Genomic DNA, 16,524 nt, shown 5'->3' with positions numbered 1-16,524 from the left:
AGACCGGTCTACTACGTCAGTAAAACGCTGAATGACACCGAGGTGTGTTACTTACTTTTGGAGAAAGCACTCTTAGCCATAGTTCATGCCACGCGGAGGCTTCCTCATTACTTCCAGTCCCACACCGTTGTAGTTCTGACCCAACTGCCACTTAATTCAGTTTTGCGTAGCGCTGATTACTCTGGAAGGGTGGCTAAATGGGAAACTATTTTAGGAGCTTTTGACATCAAATACATGCCGCGCACCTCAATAAAAGGCCAGGTTCTTGCGGATTTGATGGCGGAGTTCGCCGAACCATTGTTGGAAGAAGCTGTAAAAGAATTACACATGGATGAAAAATTAGTGGGTGTGATTACGGGTATAGGAACCCCAACTTGGGAGGTGTATGTTGATGGGGCCGTTAACCAGAAAGGGTCTGGTATCAGACTTGTCCTGGTATCCCCCGAGGGAATTATCTTTGAAAAATCTTTGAGGTTGACGTTCTCAGCTACCAATAATAAGGCCGAGTACGAAGCAGTCTTGGTCGGCATGAACATGGTGTATAAGATGGGTGGAAAGGGAGTTCATATGCGCTCGGATTCTCATTTAGTGGTCGGTCAGGTAACAGGGACCATGGAGGCTAAGGACCCAAGAATGCAAGAATACTTGGCCCAGGTCAAACGTTTACAATCTAGCTTCGATTCCTTTATCCTATCACATGTTTCCAGAAGTGGAAATACACATGCAGACTCCTTGGCTACCTTAGCAACATCCTCGGTTCAGAGTTTGCCTAGGACTATCCTTGTTGAAGATTTGCTAGAGCCAGCTCTTACTACTGTTTCTGCAGTTCGGATCCACTTAATAAGGCCTGGACCTAGTTGGATTGACCCTATGGTATCTTTTCTGAAAAATGACATTCTGCCCAACGACAAGTCTGAAGTGAACAAGATCTGTCGAAAGGCAACGCGTTTCTGGTTGTCCGAGGATCAGAAGCTGTATAAACGATCGTTCTCCAGACCATATTTGTTATGAGTGCACCCCGAGTCAACGGAGGCACTTTTGGAAGAATTGCACGAGAGAATTTATGGAAGCCACACTGGAGGAAGGTCCCTAGCCCATAGGGCCCTGACTCAAGGATATTGGTGGCCCAATATGCAGAAGGAAGCTCAGGATTATGCAAGAAAGTGTGATCAGTGCCAAAGGTTCGCTCCTAACATTCATCAGCCTGGAGGAACCCTTAACCCTCTCTCCAGTCCGTGGCCTTTCGCTCAATGGGGATTGGACATAGTAGGACCATTTCCGAGGGCTGTAGGAAACAAAAGGTGGTTGCTTGTGGGGACCGACTACTCCACCAAATGGGTAGAGGCTGAGCCCTTGGCAAATATTAGGGACGTCGATTCCAAGAGGTTCATCTGGAAAAACATCGTCACTAGATTTGGGGTACCACATACACTTATTTCGGACAACGGGGTTCAATTTGACAGTAGAGCTTTTAGGAAATATTATAGTGACATGGGCATCACAAATAGATACTCCACTCCAACTTATCCTCAGGGAAATGGACAGGCCGAGGCTGTCAACAAGGTTATAGTTAGTGGACTCAAGAAAAGACTGGACGATGCGAAGGGCAGATGGGTGAAAGAACTTCCGCATGTCTTATAGACGTATCGAACTACGCCGCGTAGATCCATAGGAGAAACACCATTCTCTATGACTTATAGGGCCGAGGCAGTGATCCCTTTAAAGTCTGGTTTCCCCACACTAAGGACGAGTCCCAGAAAACAACAACGGCCTCTTGGAGAAGAGCCTAGATCTAGTGGAGGAACGACGAGAGACAGCTATGATCCAAATAGCTTATTATCAGCAGAAGCTTAAGCGAGGGTATGATGCCCGTGTGAAGCTCAGGCCCCTAGCGCCTGGGGATCTGGTTCTGAGAAAAGTCGTGGGTACTGCAAGAAACCCAGCTTGGGGAAAATTAGGACCGAACTGGGAAGGACCATATCAGATTATTTCTGTAGCAGGCATAGGGTCATATCGACTAGCTGATTTAGATGAAAAAGTTGTACAACGTCCATGGAATGTAAACAACCTTCGAATGTATTATTATTAATAAAAAGACACTTTTGTCATCTGTGGTTTAAGTTATAAATGTATATGAACTTATCAATTACAACTCTTGTAATATCAAACAGAAACTTGGTTATGCACGGTCCTCGGACTACATACCTTGTGGAAATTGATATCTTATTATTTGTTAAACAGAACCTTAGTTATGCCGGGTCCTCGAGCCTTCTACTTTGGGGAAATTAACATCTTAAGTTACTATTACTAAGTATCAAACAGAAACTTGGTTATGCACAGTCCTCGGACTACATACCTTATGGAAATTGATATCTTATTATTTGTTAAATAGAACCTTAGTTATGCTGGGTCCTCGGGCCTTCTACTTTGGGGAAATTAACATCTTAAGTTACTATTACTAAGTATCAAACAGAAACTTGGTTATGCACGGTCCTCGGACTACATACCTTGTGGAAATTGATATCTTATTATTTGTTAAACAGAACCTTAGTTATGCTCAGTCTTCGGGCCTTCTACTTTGGGGAAATTAGCATCTTAAGTTACTGTTACTAAGTATCAAATAGAAACTTGGTTTTGTAAGGTCCTCTGACCACACGCTTTGTTAAGATTGATGTTTGATTTTTTGTCGAACAGAACTGTGGTCAAATTGAAACTTAAGTTATATATTTTTAAGTGTTAGGTAGAAATTTGATAAGGTAGGGTCCTCAGACTGTTGAAAGTGGACTTATTTATTTCACAAGGCTTTACCCCATGCTTTACTTCATAAAGCAAGTATGTGTATTGCTGTTTAAAGTTTTAATTGTTCCAAACTGTTGAAAGTGGACCTATTTATCTCATTCTTTCTGTTCGCTGTGTGCTAATGAGAGCTTTATGGTAAACATAAAGATGAAAAGATGAAATAAACATAACTCAGATGAAAATCAAATAAAATTGTCTTCCATTAATTATGTCGATATATATCATTACATGAAAAATTTCAAGTACAGAGAAAAAGAAGCCTTAAGCTCGGCCCTAAGCTTTTGGAGGGGAGTCTTGCTGAGAAGTACTGCTAGCCTCGGTGCTTTTTAGTTCCAATTCAAAGGCAGACAGGACTTTTTTCCCTTTGTCTGTTGTAGTGATTGGAGGGACAATAGGCTCCATACGTTGGCTTAGGCCCTTCTTGGCATCCCCACTCCCTTCCTTCTTTTTATTGGAACCTGAAGGTTCTGTAGGATCTGGAATGAGCTCTGAAACTATAGGAGGAAGAGACAGAGGAGCTGCCTTAGGGGCAGGAGCAACAGCAGGAGCCTCTTCTATCTCCTGTATGTCAAGAGGAAGCCAAACGTTCTCGGATTTCCTCAGCTCAGAGGCTGAAGGAACCCCTGCTACGTTTAGGGCTTCCCTCCAGACCTGCTGACAGTATTCTCGGCACAAGGCCGTGAAAGCCTCTGTCAGCTGGTCTTCTGTTGCAGCTACCCCTTCCTCATAACTTGCCTGCTTGGCGGCCTCTAGAGAACGCTTGAATGTGCCAGCTTCCTCCTTCATTTGCGCGAGCTCCTTCTTCAAGTCCGAGCGTTCCTTCTGGGCTTGGGAGAGCTCATCATTCTTTTGGTGGAGAAGATTGCGCTGCCCCTCTACTTGAGTCCTCATAGTTCTCAGGCTGGCCTCGACACCGTCTCTTTCTCTTTTCAGATCGGCCAGCTGAGAGGTGAGTTTCTCATTTTCTGCGAGGGCCTGGCCTAGGGACTTCTCAGTCTCCATCCGAATTTCAGCCTCCATTCTGGCCTTCTTCCGAGAGTCCTCCACGAACTTCTCGGTGACAAAGACTTCTTGAACAGCCTACGACAAAGTGTTAGAGAATTAGATATAGCAAAATACTCACTAATAATCCGATATTATGAAAAATGAAATGTTCATAAGAAGTTAAACTTACAAGGGCTAATTCCCTTTTTAAAGACAGGAACAACTGAGGTTGGCTCATTTTTTCCGAGGTTTTCATATCCTTGGGCAGCAGAAGAGGGCGTTCCAACGCGTTGGCCAGGTGGTGGGCATGGCCTTGTTGGACTGCCCTAATGCTGGACTGGCAAGAAATTGGTGCTCCGTCCAGTCTTAACTCAGGAGACCAAGTAGCCAGTTCTCGGCGCACTTCGGCCATGTCTCTAATCTCCCCACTCTCAACTGAACGAGCCCATCCTTTGCCCTTGTCCAGCTTCTACTGTTGAGCTTGCTGTGGCTGTTGTCGTGGCTTCTTTTGTTTTTCGCCACCAGTCTCCTCGGCCTTCCCCTTTCTTTTCTTCTTGGGCTCCTCAACTGGAAGTTTAGGTTCGGCTGGAGGAGGGGGAAGTGGCAAAGACGGAGGAACTTGGGACCCTCCCGCTCTCTTTTGGGCAACTTTCTCGCCTCTCTTAGTTAGAAGGCCTTGAAGTTTATCCATGTCTTCCTCCTCGGAATCGTCTTCTGGATGGGCAACTACTAACCCTGCAACTCCGGAGGCCTCAGTGGGCTCTTCTTCCTCGTCAGAAAGTACGACGAACTGGTTTCCTCGGGGTCTTTCGACGTCCTCGAGCTGAAACTTGTCTATCTCGTCGTCCAATGTGTGCGAAGAGGACACTTGCTCCTTCGGGACAGCAGTTGCTTGAGAGTGCGTCGAGAGAGGGATCGCCGCAATGGCACGCGTGTACAGAATGGTGTTGGGGTCGTCGGGGATGTCGTAGTCAGCAAGAAAGTTTGGTCTTGCTACGTTTATTCTCTTGCGCCTCCTATCTCCCGCGATGATCATGTTCTCTATCTCCTGGAAGTCCGAGGATATTGGGTCGTACCCTAGTGTTAGGTGAGCCGCTCTAAGCTGTAAGTCTTCACTCACGAAAATATCTGAGTGCAGCACGCGGTTCAGGTCAGCGACGTTGCAATGGCTCAGGCGTGGGCGCACGAGTTGTTTGTCTGAGGAAAAAGAAACCCAAAAAGGCAAATGTGGTCAGATTAGTAATGCATATAACAAATCAGAGTTAGACACTTTGTGAAAGTAAGTAAGCATTTAAGGATTTTTAGATGGAATTACGGGGTTGGGAAATTAGATCCTAAGGAGTCACACCTGGATCTCCCCATACGACTGGGCAGTGTAGGCCGTCGTGCCAGTTGCCTGAGGCGATGAGGTAGTCGTCCTTCATGCCTTTATTAGACTTGGGCAAACAGGAAATTAACCTAACTACACTAGACCGGGATTTAAGGTAATAGCCTACGTTCCTAAGTTTGTGGCATTCGTATATAAAGACAATGTCATGCCAAGTGAGGTTCAAGCCCATCTGCTCATTTAGGGCGTCGACGCTTCCTAAGACCCTAAATACATTGGGGGCACACTGGTCAGGGCAAAACCGGTGATTGCGAAGATATTCCCTAGTTACGCTTCTCATAGGGAGGGTCATCCCACCTTCTATGAAGGCAATCATAGGGATAATGATCTCTCCCGTATTCCTAGAACTACCTACGGCTTCCGCCGGACAGTATCTCAAGCCTACATCGCTGGGAATCTGGTATTTGGCCCTAAAACCTTCCATCCCAGCGGCGGTGTCAACTAAACACTTAAATCTACCCATCTATGAGAAATGAAAGGGAAATTTTTAAGAAGGAAAATGGTTAGGAAGGGAGCCGAGGATAAAATCCGAGGAGAAAGGAGTAAAAGAAAAAGTAGGAACTTACGAGTTCGTAGTTATGCGAGTTTCCACGGATTTCTTGAGAGAAAAGGCTATGACTGATGTTTTGATATGATTGAGTTCTGAAGAAATAAATGAAGGCGCATATTTCCAAGGCGTTATGACGTGCGTAAAGCGGCCTCAAAATTGGATTCATCCCGCCAAATTTTCAGGGGGCAATATGGACCGTTGGATGTTCATCTCACCGTTGAACGTGAGAAACTAGGTGTAACTTGTGGTCATAAATGCGCGCGTTTTTGAAATTCAAAGCGCTAGACGGCATTTTCTGGGAAATGAAATGATTTCCACACACGTGGTGAGGTATGAAACATGTGAGGGAAGTTTAGGTCGGATCAAAACTCCATTTTTCTCCTTGGATAAGGAAAAATAAAGTTTTGAGGGGCTATTATGGGGAGTGAAAGAACCTAAGTGGGTATTTGGGCCTTGGGCTTTATCAATGGGCGTTAGTTCGTTCTTGACTAAAGGCTTTTAGGGCCATGAGTTGGTTCACAAGCTGAGGGCCCGAGTATTCATCCGAGGAAGAGTCACTCCTCGGACAGACTAGCGACTACTTGGAGATTCACTAGAAAGATCAGGGTGGAGTTCTAGAAAGACTGTAGGTTACAGAGGGAATCCAAATACCCTCTAGACATTTCGGTGTAAGAGAAATATCTCAGGAAAAGGCTGTTGCCTCCACATTAAAGACCCTGTACCTACCTCCCTGGCCGCATTAATGGGGAAGTAACCCCTGAACAGTGGAGTTCAGCCTTCTAACTAGTATTTAAAGATTTCAAGAAGGTGGTAGAAGAAAATTTGGGGTAACACGTGGATAAAGGGAGAAGGAGAGGAAGTATTTAAGGGGAGAAGGGGGTAGCAGAGAGGGGGGCCTTTTGGAAAAAGAACTGAAGAATGACTAGAAGCTGTAACCTTTATAAGAAAAAAGAGAAACAATATACAAAGGGTCCTCGGCCTACGTCCGAGGAGGTTCATTTTTCTCTATTTGTCCATTGTTTATAAATATTGTAATATTTTGGCCCGTTCATCAAGTTTCGAGCACCATCGAATTAGATTGCGAACCCACACTCTACAAACTGAATTGTTTAAGGCTCATTGGGCTTGAGCCCACGTATATTTTTGGGTCCAGGTGCAATTGTGCACTTACAAGTATTAAAGTTGAGTCAAGTGAAAATATTCTTGTACAATAGTAATGTTTAATATGTTATTTATAAATTATAGAAAATATGTATATTTTCAGAAATTTTTTATTTAGTTTGATAATCATGAGTTTTTTTTTTTTTGTTAAGGAAAATTCTTTAACTACCATCAATTTTACTACAAAATTCTTACATATTGATGTGGCAATGATAGGCCGCTCCACATTGAGTATAGGGTGGTCATAGAACCACCCTAACCTGAAAAAAGAAATTATTACATATAAATTTTAAAAGTTTTATGATTTTTTTTTCTTTAAAAAAATTTTGTGACCACCCTAAACTTTTTTAGTCCCAGCCTAATTAAATTTTGAAAAAAGTTTAGTAATAAACTTGGTTGTAGACTAAAGCTACAATTCCACTCAATATTTTTTTTATTAGATGTAAATTTTGATAAATCCACAATTGAACTCCATTTTCTACGTATATCCTCTTTCATACTTGCAAAATTTCAAGAAGACCAAAGATCAATAGCTATGTCATCAATCAAATATTTAAATTTCAAGTTTTTGTAGTTTAAAATTATACGTAAAAAAAAAAGTTTATGGATCAAATAGTAAATAACATTCGATTGGCATAAAATTTGACATGTGTTTTAAGAATATGTAATTCAACGGTTATATTTTCAAAATACATAACCATGTTAATTTGTTTAGTGATAATTGTAGCCTAATCCTGCAACTAAGTTTAAAGCCAATTTTGTCTTTAAATTTTGGTCCACTTAACAATATATTAGATTTTTACAAAAAGAAAAGGCTGAAGAAAAATTCAATTGAACTAAAATTTTGATAGAGATATAGTCTGCAACATTGATAATAATGAAACTATCATGCAGCAATTTTAAAATAAAAAAATTCGTAAAAGGAAATTATATAACTTTATGTATTTACATGTGTTTGTTTGTTTTTTTGTTGACAATATATAAAATTCTCTTTTTATTTGATTTTGTATAATTTTTAAGTTTTTGAATAATCACCTCAGAAAAAATTCCTAGAGCTGCCACTAGTCATGAATATGATTATCAGGTTTACTTCAATAACATAATTAATAAATTTTTGAATTTTTTTATATGGTTAGTGTCACATTAATTTGTAAGCCATATACAGCACAATTCATAATATCCCTAGTACTACCCTTAAAAGAATAGTACTATTACCCTTAAAATAAAGTATTACCCTTTAAAAAATAATGTACTGGTAAAATACGGTTTGGCATATTTTTTATTATCTCAATCAATAACAATAAAAAATGGAAATCATCTGTTATTTGGTCTTTCTATTTTCTGTTACTTTTGGACCCCATTTTTATTGAACTAAGTATCATTTCAAGATTGATTCTTGGTAGAAGTCTTTGAATCTTACGTATATATAATAGTGAGATAAAAAGACAGTTTCAAAGTTAAGTTTGTACGTAGCAAATAGCAATGTCTTGTTCTCCAGAGAATAACATGGAATCTAAGCAAGACAAGCCGAGTATTATGGCTTCTGGTGTCACTAACCAAGTGATTCCCAACGTGATGACACAATCACTACAAGCCCTGAACACACCGAGGAGCAACACAAGTTCACGTTTATCACCGAGTGTGGCTGATCATTCTGATAATGTGGAGGAAGAACCAGACCAAGAAGAGCAAAAGGAAGAGGAGAACCAATCTTTAAAAGAGGTGGATTCAGTGGCTTTACACAGAATCCTCAATGATTTGATGAAGCAGTTTGGTGAGGAACAAGAGAAGAGCTACCTCAGCTTTGAACATAAGGACCCACCAATTGGGTATAGGTTCGAACCCACTGACTATGACCTCATCATGCGTTATTTGATCAGGAAGGTCTTGAAGAAACGCCTGCCATGGAATCAGATTGTGGATGTTGATCTGTACAAACACAACCCCGAGTCGCTTGCAGGTTCTTCTTGAAACATATTTCTTTTTAGTTTTCTTTAATTCTTTTAAGTTGATTAAGACTTGTTCTTTCCAAATCTTGAGTATATTTGATTCTATATATTGCATGGTGTTAAATTTTCTTAGAATCATTGGCATGCCATATTATGTAGTCTTAAACATACATGAATGTTTAACTGGGTTTCTTTTTATTTTTCTTTGATTGTTTTGAGTTGAATGGATCAGTCAGTTTGATAATCTTGCATGAGGTTAAAGTTTCAGAGTTTCTTTTGCTAAATTTTTTATTAATCTGAATGAAAGAATCATGGGTTTTCCATATTCTGTAGTCACTAGTTTATATAAGACTATATGTGCATGTTTTACTCAGAACTGATATGCTACACAATCTTTCATAGGCTTTTGAGTGTAACATCTCTGTTTTTCTTCTTCTCTTTTTAGAACTTCACTTAATTTAAATATGATCCTTTTCCCACATTATAACCTTATCAATAAGTAGATCATGTTCTTTAATTCTTTTGCAACTTCCTTTCAAAATTACTCTACAGTTTATATACTTCAAACAATTGTGATGAATCACTCAAGTGGAAACTAATGTGCACGGTGCATCACAATAATCAATTTTTGTTTTAGTATTGGTGAAGTGATAGTACAGTATGCTTGGTGTAGAACAACACGTATAAAAAAGTTTTTACTTTTTAAGTTTTTTGAATGCAATTTTTTCATACAAGTGTATAAATGTAACATTTTGGATGATTAACAGAAGCAAACAAGAAATATGATGGAAAAGAGGAATGGTACTTTTTTACTCCAAGGAAACTAAAGTATAAAAAAAGAACATGTCCATATAGAGAGGCAGGTGATGGATATTGGAAGCCCTCAAGAGCTGACATAAAAATCGAATCCAAGGGAGCTATAGTTGGGTATAAGAAGGTGCTTGTTTTCCATAGAGGAAAAGCTCCAAATGGTGTCAAGACCAATTGGATCATGCAAGAATATAGACTTAATCATCCTCCTGTAACTAGAAGGGATGAAAATGATATGGGGGTAAGTAGATTTTATCCTTTTGTTTTAGCTTTTTTATTATTAAGATGTAATTTGAATTTTCTATGAGCTTGTGTGTTTTGTTTTTCAATATCATTGTTGTCATCTAATGTTGATCTAACTATCATTGAATTTTGTGTTATCCAGTTGGATGAGTGGGTTCTATGCAGGATTTATAACAACATCAAAACTAAAACTCAAGATAAGTCTTGTTCTCTGGTCAAAGGAAAAGGAAAAAAAGATAAGACTCGTTCCACATCTTTGCATCATGGTGATAGAAATGCTAGAAATCAGCCAATGCCAAAAGTTGATCCAACAACTGTAATAGTCGAGGATTATATGAATCAGTCCCACCAAAATGTACCTGCATTTTCTCATATGGCTAGCAGGTTCCCAGATCAGTTTCATCCAGTGGCTAGCGATTATGGAACTCCTCAGATAATTGAACCAATTCCTGGTATGTATTATTTTCGAAATGAATCAAGTGGGTATGCTAATAATATGGTTAGCCTCCCTAATGAAATGCAAACAGTGGTTGGCAAGTATGAAACTCCTCCTGCAATAGTTAAACCAAATCCTGGTATGCCTTCTTTTCGAAATGAATCAAGTGGATCTGCTAATAATATGTTCCGCTTCCCTAATGAGTCGCAAGCAGTTTTTGGCAATTATGGAACTCCTCCTGCAATGGTTAAACCAATTCCTGGTATGCCTTTTCAAAATGAATCAAGTGGATCTGCTAATAATATGGGTGGCTTACCTAATGAGTTGCAAGCAGTGGTTGGCAAGAATAAAACTCCTCCTGCAATGGTTAAACCAATTCCTGCTATGCCTTCTTTTCGAAATGAATCAAGTGGATCTGCTAATAATATGGTCCACTTCCCTAATGAGTCACAAGCAGTGGTAGGCAATTATGGAACTCCTCCTCAGATGATTGGACCAATTCTTGGTATGCCTCCTTTTCCAAATGAATCAAGTGGATATGTGCATTCGAAATTTTCTGCAAGTGAATTGGGTCAATACCAAAAAGATTGTGACACTAGATATTCTGAATTGCCATTAAATTTCTACAGCAACAATTATCCTGCACGAATGATGCACATGGATGATATTGTCCCAAATAAGCGTCAGAAACTTTCAGATGACGATAAGCCATGTGAATGATTAGTAGCAACTTAGTGGCTTTTGAATGTTTAGCATGAAACTACCTAACCAAACTTTTACAGTTTTAATGATTACCCATTGACATAGTCATCACCCTGTGAAGCAAAGCTTCTAACTTTTCACAATTCTAATTACATTGGCTGAAGATACAGTGGAGTGTAGAATGCTATGGTTTGCTGTAATTGATGACCAGAAGACTCTCATCAAATGCTCTACGTGTATAGTAGGTTCTCTGTAGTGATGTAATGGTCTTTGTCATTGGCATTTGTTTTTCCTTTTTGTTTCAATTAGTAGGGGTGGCTGTACAGTACAGGAGTTGTTTAGCTGTGTCAGGGCTAATTAGCTTTGTTGTTCCTGTGTTTGGTCTATATTGGCCTGTTGTGTAATTCCCGTTTCTCATCAATGAAAGTATACAGATTCATCCAAAAAACAATGGTGATTGGTCCCTCTAGTACAACCCAACAAGTGCGGCAGCAATTTTGAACTTAATGAACAGTATATGTTCTTTGCTAAAGTTTTGTACTGATTGTAAATCTTGAACAATAAATTTTTAGAAATTGAAAATTTAAAATGGTAATAAGATCTATATTTGATAACTCATTTAAGGGTTCATATCCTTAAGTATATTACTGATTCAGCATGTTAACCAAGCGGTGCTCTGTTTCGCTCTGTTTCATGAGTTGAATTGTCTAGGATTCTATTTCTTTGGGTTGTGGTCAGGACATGTAATTGTTCACTATGGATTCCTTCTATCCTGTTTTGTAGTTTGGCCTGTGTTTTGATGTAAGGCTTGTACTGTTCAGTGTTCGCTTGAGCTCAGAAACATCTTGATGCTCTCTCTCTCTCTCTCTCTCTCTCTCTTTATGAATATTTACATTTAAAAAAAAAAAAGTGTAACAGTCCCATCTTAGCGGCGGAGCCACCTTATATCCTTCCCCCTCCCCCCACCCCCACCGCCACCCCCACCCCCACATAAAAAATTTGAGTTTGGCATCAGCTTTTAGCATTAGCTTTTAACTTTTATGTACATATTTTTAAAACCTCTTTTTTTTTTTCACTTTTCCCCACTTGTTCCATTTGTCATAATTGTTATTTTCTTAAGACACGCAATGATCATATATTATGTTATATATATAAAAGAAGAATCATTACTCATTAATTATTATCTTTTTTGGATTTTATTTGTACATGTTTATTGAATTTGAATTATTCAATATTTTACCTTTATAGGCTTAATTTATTTTATTAATAAGTCATTTCTAATTAGATAATAGGCATTTTTGGTACTTCAGAAAAGTGGACCTGTTTTAATTATATATTGTTTTTTTATATTAATTATCTCAAATATATTAGCAATATATAAATTTATGAGGGGTCAACCCTTGAATCTTCGCTCTTGGGTTTAGAAAGTGAGCAATTGAACACCATTCTAAAATCTTTAGACAATTGCAGTCATTGCCATCCACTTTCAAGTCATGTTTCGCCATATGAACACAATAACAAAGAAAAAGAGAAAACAAATCTCTGAGAGCTAGCTGCCCCTTGCTTCTCAAAATCTGCCAACAAGAAAATTATTTGGAACCATGATTGGACACAAGAATATATAAGCATGTCTGTCTGTTCTCTATCAGTTAGGTTGGGACAATCAATCCATAGTGACCGAATTTAGGAATGAACTGGGATCCAAAGAATCATCATAACATATTCTGATTGGAGAGAAAATTTGGATAAGCAACAGTCCTTAAAAAATCACATTGAACTAACAATATGCAAAAATTTTACATAAAAGAAACTGATTGTTGGAAACATGGCTAAGTCATTCCTTCCATTGGCTTTGTTGTAAGTTCGCATGCAATTGAGAACTTGACTCCTATTTGCAACCAAATCAAATCAAGGCTCTATTTCTTGTCGAATATGCCAAATAAAGATTTAATGGCATTGATGGCATTCTCGTTGATAAATGACTCATCAAATCTTTTCATTAAAGGCTCAAAACCCTCCGATGCTCTGATATTGGCAAGGTCAGGATCTGTTCGGATTCTCTGTTAAGAGTAGCAACAATTTCAGACAGCTTGCAGAAGATACTGTTTAAGAAAAGCACAACGCTTTTATCATTGGTTCATTACCTTGAAGTCTTCGAATCCTACTTGCAAGGCATCTTCAAGCGCAGAGAGGCCAGCTTGTATCTGTTCAAAAAAGTATAGTTCATACAAATAGATACATAAAATGACAGGTTTTTGGTAAATAAGGACGGTTTATAGTAAATAAGATTGTATCCTTCATCAAATGCCATAATCCATATAAGTAGCAAAACCTCACATAAGTCACTCAGATGAAATGTTGTTCCTGGTTGGGCAATTGAGCTAGAATAGAAATTAGAGACAACATACTGAGAAAGCTACTACATGGAGTAATGTAGAGTAGCTTGAGGGATTTTGGTTTGCCATGTTTTTTATCAGCTCAGGTCATGAGACTTTGTGCTGTTATAGTCACATTGATCTCTACCTATAGAACATAAAACCCAGCAAATTGGTGCACTAGCCTGCTAGGTCCAAGTTTGCCAGGTCTAAAGATGTGAACACCACCAAGAACAAATTTAGCAAAAGAAAACGCATTTCTAATCAGTGGTAACAATGTTGTTATGTTCATGCTAACAAGAGCAGTTACCTGATTAAGCTTAGAATAACAACACGCAACATTATAACTTGCAACTGAAGCTTCATCTGGATCTGGTTTTGATCCCAACACAGACTCAAACCTTTCTAATGCTTCCTCATATTTGGCATTCCTTCATGATTAACCAAAAAGAAGAACGACAAAATGAAAAAATAGGAAAAGGAAATAAAGAGAGAGAATGAATGAAAGAAGAGAGCAAGATATGGATTTTAAATTTACCTGCAGAGGCAAAAATCAGTATATTCTATATGTGAAAGTTCAGATAGCCCCTAAAAGGTATCTCAGGTCCCTATAAGGCTATTACTGAAATTTTTGTTGAGGGGAAAAGACATAATCCTAAGTTCTCATATGCCATATAGGGCCCAAAAGTTAGGAAGTGAAATCCTTAGCCTGACAATTTTTAGTAAGTAGCAACTGCAACTTCTAGATTTTGGGATAAAAAGATGCCACCAATCCCATTAATAGAATACAAAATTTCAGAGTCACCAGCTTAGAGAACCACTGAAAAACAAAACAAGCTTAGGAAAATATCACACTGGTAAGTCTTACTTGTAAAGTTGTAGTCCTTCACGAAGATCCTTTTCCCTGCTCTCTTTTTGTTCTCTTTTCCTCAGGGCATTTTGCAACTGAAACCAATTGTAATAACTCAGACACCATGTTGTTTTATGTTTTAATGAAGAGGGAACATGATTCTTGTTGATAGAGGAAGCATAGGTGATTAAGGTTTACAGGCATGCGATTTTAGCTAGATATTAATTGTCATTTTTAAAATGACATACATACCTGAATTTCCCTCACTTTGTTACTTATTACTCCAGAATTCCTCTCAGCTCTGATAATTTCTCTTTCACTTAATTCACCTCTCTGCTCTAGCTTCCCTGATAAACATTTAAATTTACAGCCTTTAATCATGATGTAAAATTATGAGGTCATTGAAATTATGAATTGGAGAGATATATTAGCCTGAAAATATTGGCAAATTGTCTTATTAATTTAACATGATTGACATTAGCGCGAGCTCAGTTGTTTTATCCTGTGATAATGGGCTATGAACTAACCATATCTCTTCTGCATTCTCATGAGCAATGGTCCGATTCTTTGGCGAATGGTGTACATTGTCCTTCCATATTCAGCTGCAGGCCATATGTCTGTCCCAAACATTGCACTGGATACAGTTACAACTCCTTAGTCACATTTCAATCACGTCTTTGTCAACAATAAAACAGAAGTCTCAGAATTTTCTTAGATTGAGGAAAATTAAGTAGACATAGATAAACCTATAAAATGATATCTCGCCAATCAAGAACTTGGATTTGCCTAAATCTGCTGAAAATCGGTGACAAGCTTGAGTACAACATTCCAATTAAAAGCATTATCAATAAAAATAAGGCATAAAGCATCGTTCACACTCATACTCAGATGAGTCGGATTTGGTAACATAATCATTTACCATTTAGCTCAATCAAGGGGCGCCTTTATTTAAACATTAGCTTATTGTCTTGCTGCCTTTGTCCAAGATGATTAGCAGGATTCATTTTTCCAGTCCTTGTAGCACCTTCAAGTTGTAATTGGTGCTGTCAAAACTTAGTCTTGTTTGCACATGATTAACCAGTCCAAGACCACTTCCTTTCAATATTACCCAACGTTTTGTTCCACAAAGGCTAAGTCATGGTGGCCCGCCATGCCTGGCCTCTCATTTCATATTAGAGAATTTTAATGTACACCTTGTGCCTATTCTGAAGACTAACAACAGATAAATTCTCCACAAATAAACAAAGCAAATGGAAAATTTAATATGAAAACCTCCTTGTATTGACCAAGTCACCTAATAAACAATTACATTTAGCAAATCAGCAATTAAGTAAGCCTACTCAATGAATTGCCAATTTATCCAATATCCATGCACTTTTATTATCCATGACAACAAATACAAACTCATCAAAGAAATGAGAAAGTAAATATAGAAAAAGAGCAAAGAAAACCTGGTGGCAAGTACTTTATCCCCCACAGTGAACTTCCCAGTCTTGTCAGCCGATCCACCCTGCCCAATCGCATCTATGTAAGTCCCACCATCTCGGCCCTTGACGAATTTCAACCCATATGGCTGCACCAATTCCACCTCATACTCTTCATACTGTTCTTGATCTCCATCCCCTCCTTCACTTCTACTCTCCTGTTCTGATGTCTGGGACTCAGTTTCAGATGCTTTTACTATCAAAACCGATGGTTTCAGCAAAAGGGTATGCGAGAAACAGTTAGAAGCGCTCAGAAATGAGTGTTTCTTGAATGAAAAATGGTTGTTTTGACAAAACAGAAGTTGGGTTTGCTTGGTTTGGATAGTTCTTGACAATGATGGTGAAGAGTAGAGAGAAAGGTGACTACTTGGAGCTAAAGACATGGTTGGTATGTTTAACTTGTTCAGTTTAAGTTGCTTTGTTTTTGAGCTTTAGAGATTAGAGTTGGAAAAGTATATCATTGAGAAATGAAATCCGGAAACAAAACGTGGCCATTGGAAGAGACAGGCTTTTGGTGTCGAAGAAGAAGAGGTTTAGATTACAGGTAATTGGACTAGTGGCTCTAATAGGCCGTTGCCGTTGGGTGCTCAATGCTTTGGTGTCTTGCCACGTATCACTTATTGTTGGCTTACCCTGTTGTGGGACTAGGACTCTAGCCTTTTCGACTGGACTTGAAAGCATATGCCATGATGGCTTACGGACGTTATTTATATTTTTTGAAAGAGAAAATGATATGTCTACAATATTTTTACAATAAAATTTATGTGACAGATTGTTACTGGTTGTTATTATTG

General features: G+C 38.7%; 1 protein-coding gene across 1 annotated transcript; it reads right to left on the bottom strand.

The window, feature by feature from the left end:
- Positions 1 to 12,716: 12,716 nt before the first annotated feature.
- LOC142605528 (protein MET1, chloroplastic) lies at positions 12,717 to 16,294 on the bottom strand. Its single transcript, XM_075776929.1, has 7 exons — positions 15,698 to 16,294; positions 14,774 to 14,880; positions 14,499 to 14,593; positions 14,265 to 14,341; positions 13,707 to 13,827; positions 13,166 to 13,225; positions 12,717 to 13,081 (listed from the first exon to the last, which is right to left on the bottom strand). The coding sequence occupies exons 1-7, from the start codon at positions 16,111 to 16,113 to the stop codon at positions 12,938 to 12,940; spliced, it is 1,020 nt and encodes a 339-aa protein (XP_075633044.1). The 5' UTR covers positions 16,114 to 16,294; the 3' UTR covers positions 12,717 to 12,937.
- Positions 16,295 to 16,524: the final 230 nt, after the last annotated feature.

The sequence above is a fragment of the Castanea sativa genome, chromosome 8 (genome assembly GCF_040712315.1).
Source record: "Castanea sativa cultivar Marrone di Chiusa Pesio chromosome 8, ASM4071231v1".
NCBI classification, from domain to species: Eukaryota; Viridiplantae; Streptophyta; class Magnoliopsida; order Fagales; family Fagaceae; genus Castanea; species Castanea sativa.
This window is presented reverse-complemented; position numbering and strand designations above follow the sequence as displayed.

Excerpts from the sequence above, each read along its gene's own strand:
- LOC142605528 (XM_075776929.1), bottom strand. The coding sequence starts at position 16,113 with ATGTCTTTAGCTCCAAGTAGTCACCTTTCTCTCTACTCTTCACCATCA. Across the intron at positions 14,881-15,697 it reads GATAAAGTACTTGCCACCAG|TGCAATGTTTGGGACAGACA; the intron begins GTTTTCTTTGCT and ends AACTGTATCCAG. Across the intron at positions 13,082-13,165 it reads TAGGATTCGAAGACTTCAAG|AGAATCCGAACAGATCCTGA; the intron begins GTAATGAACCAA and ends TACTCTTAACAG.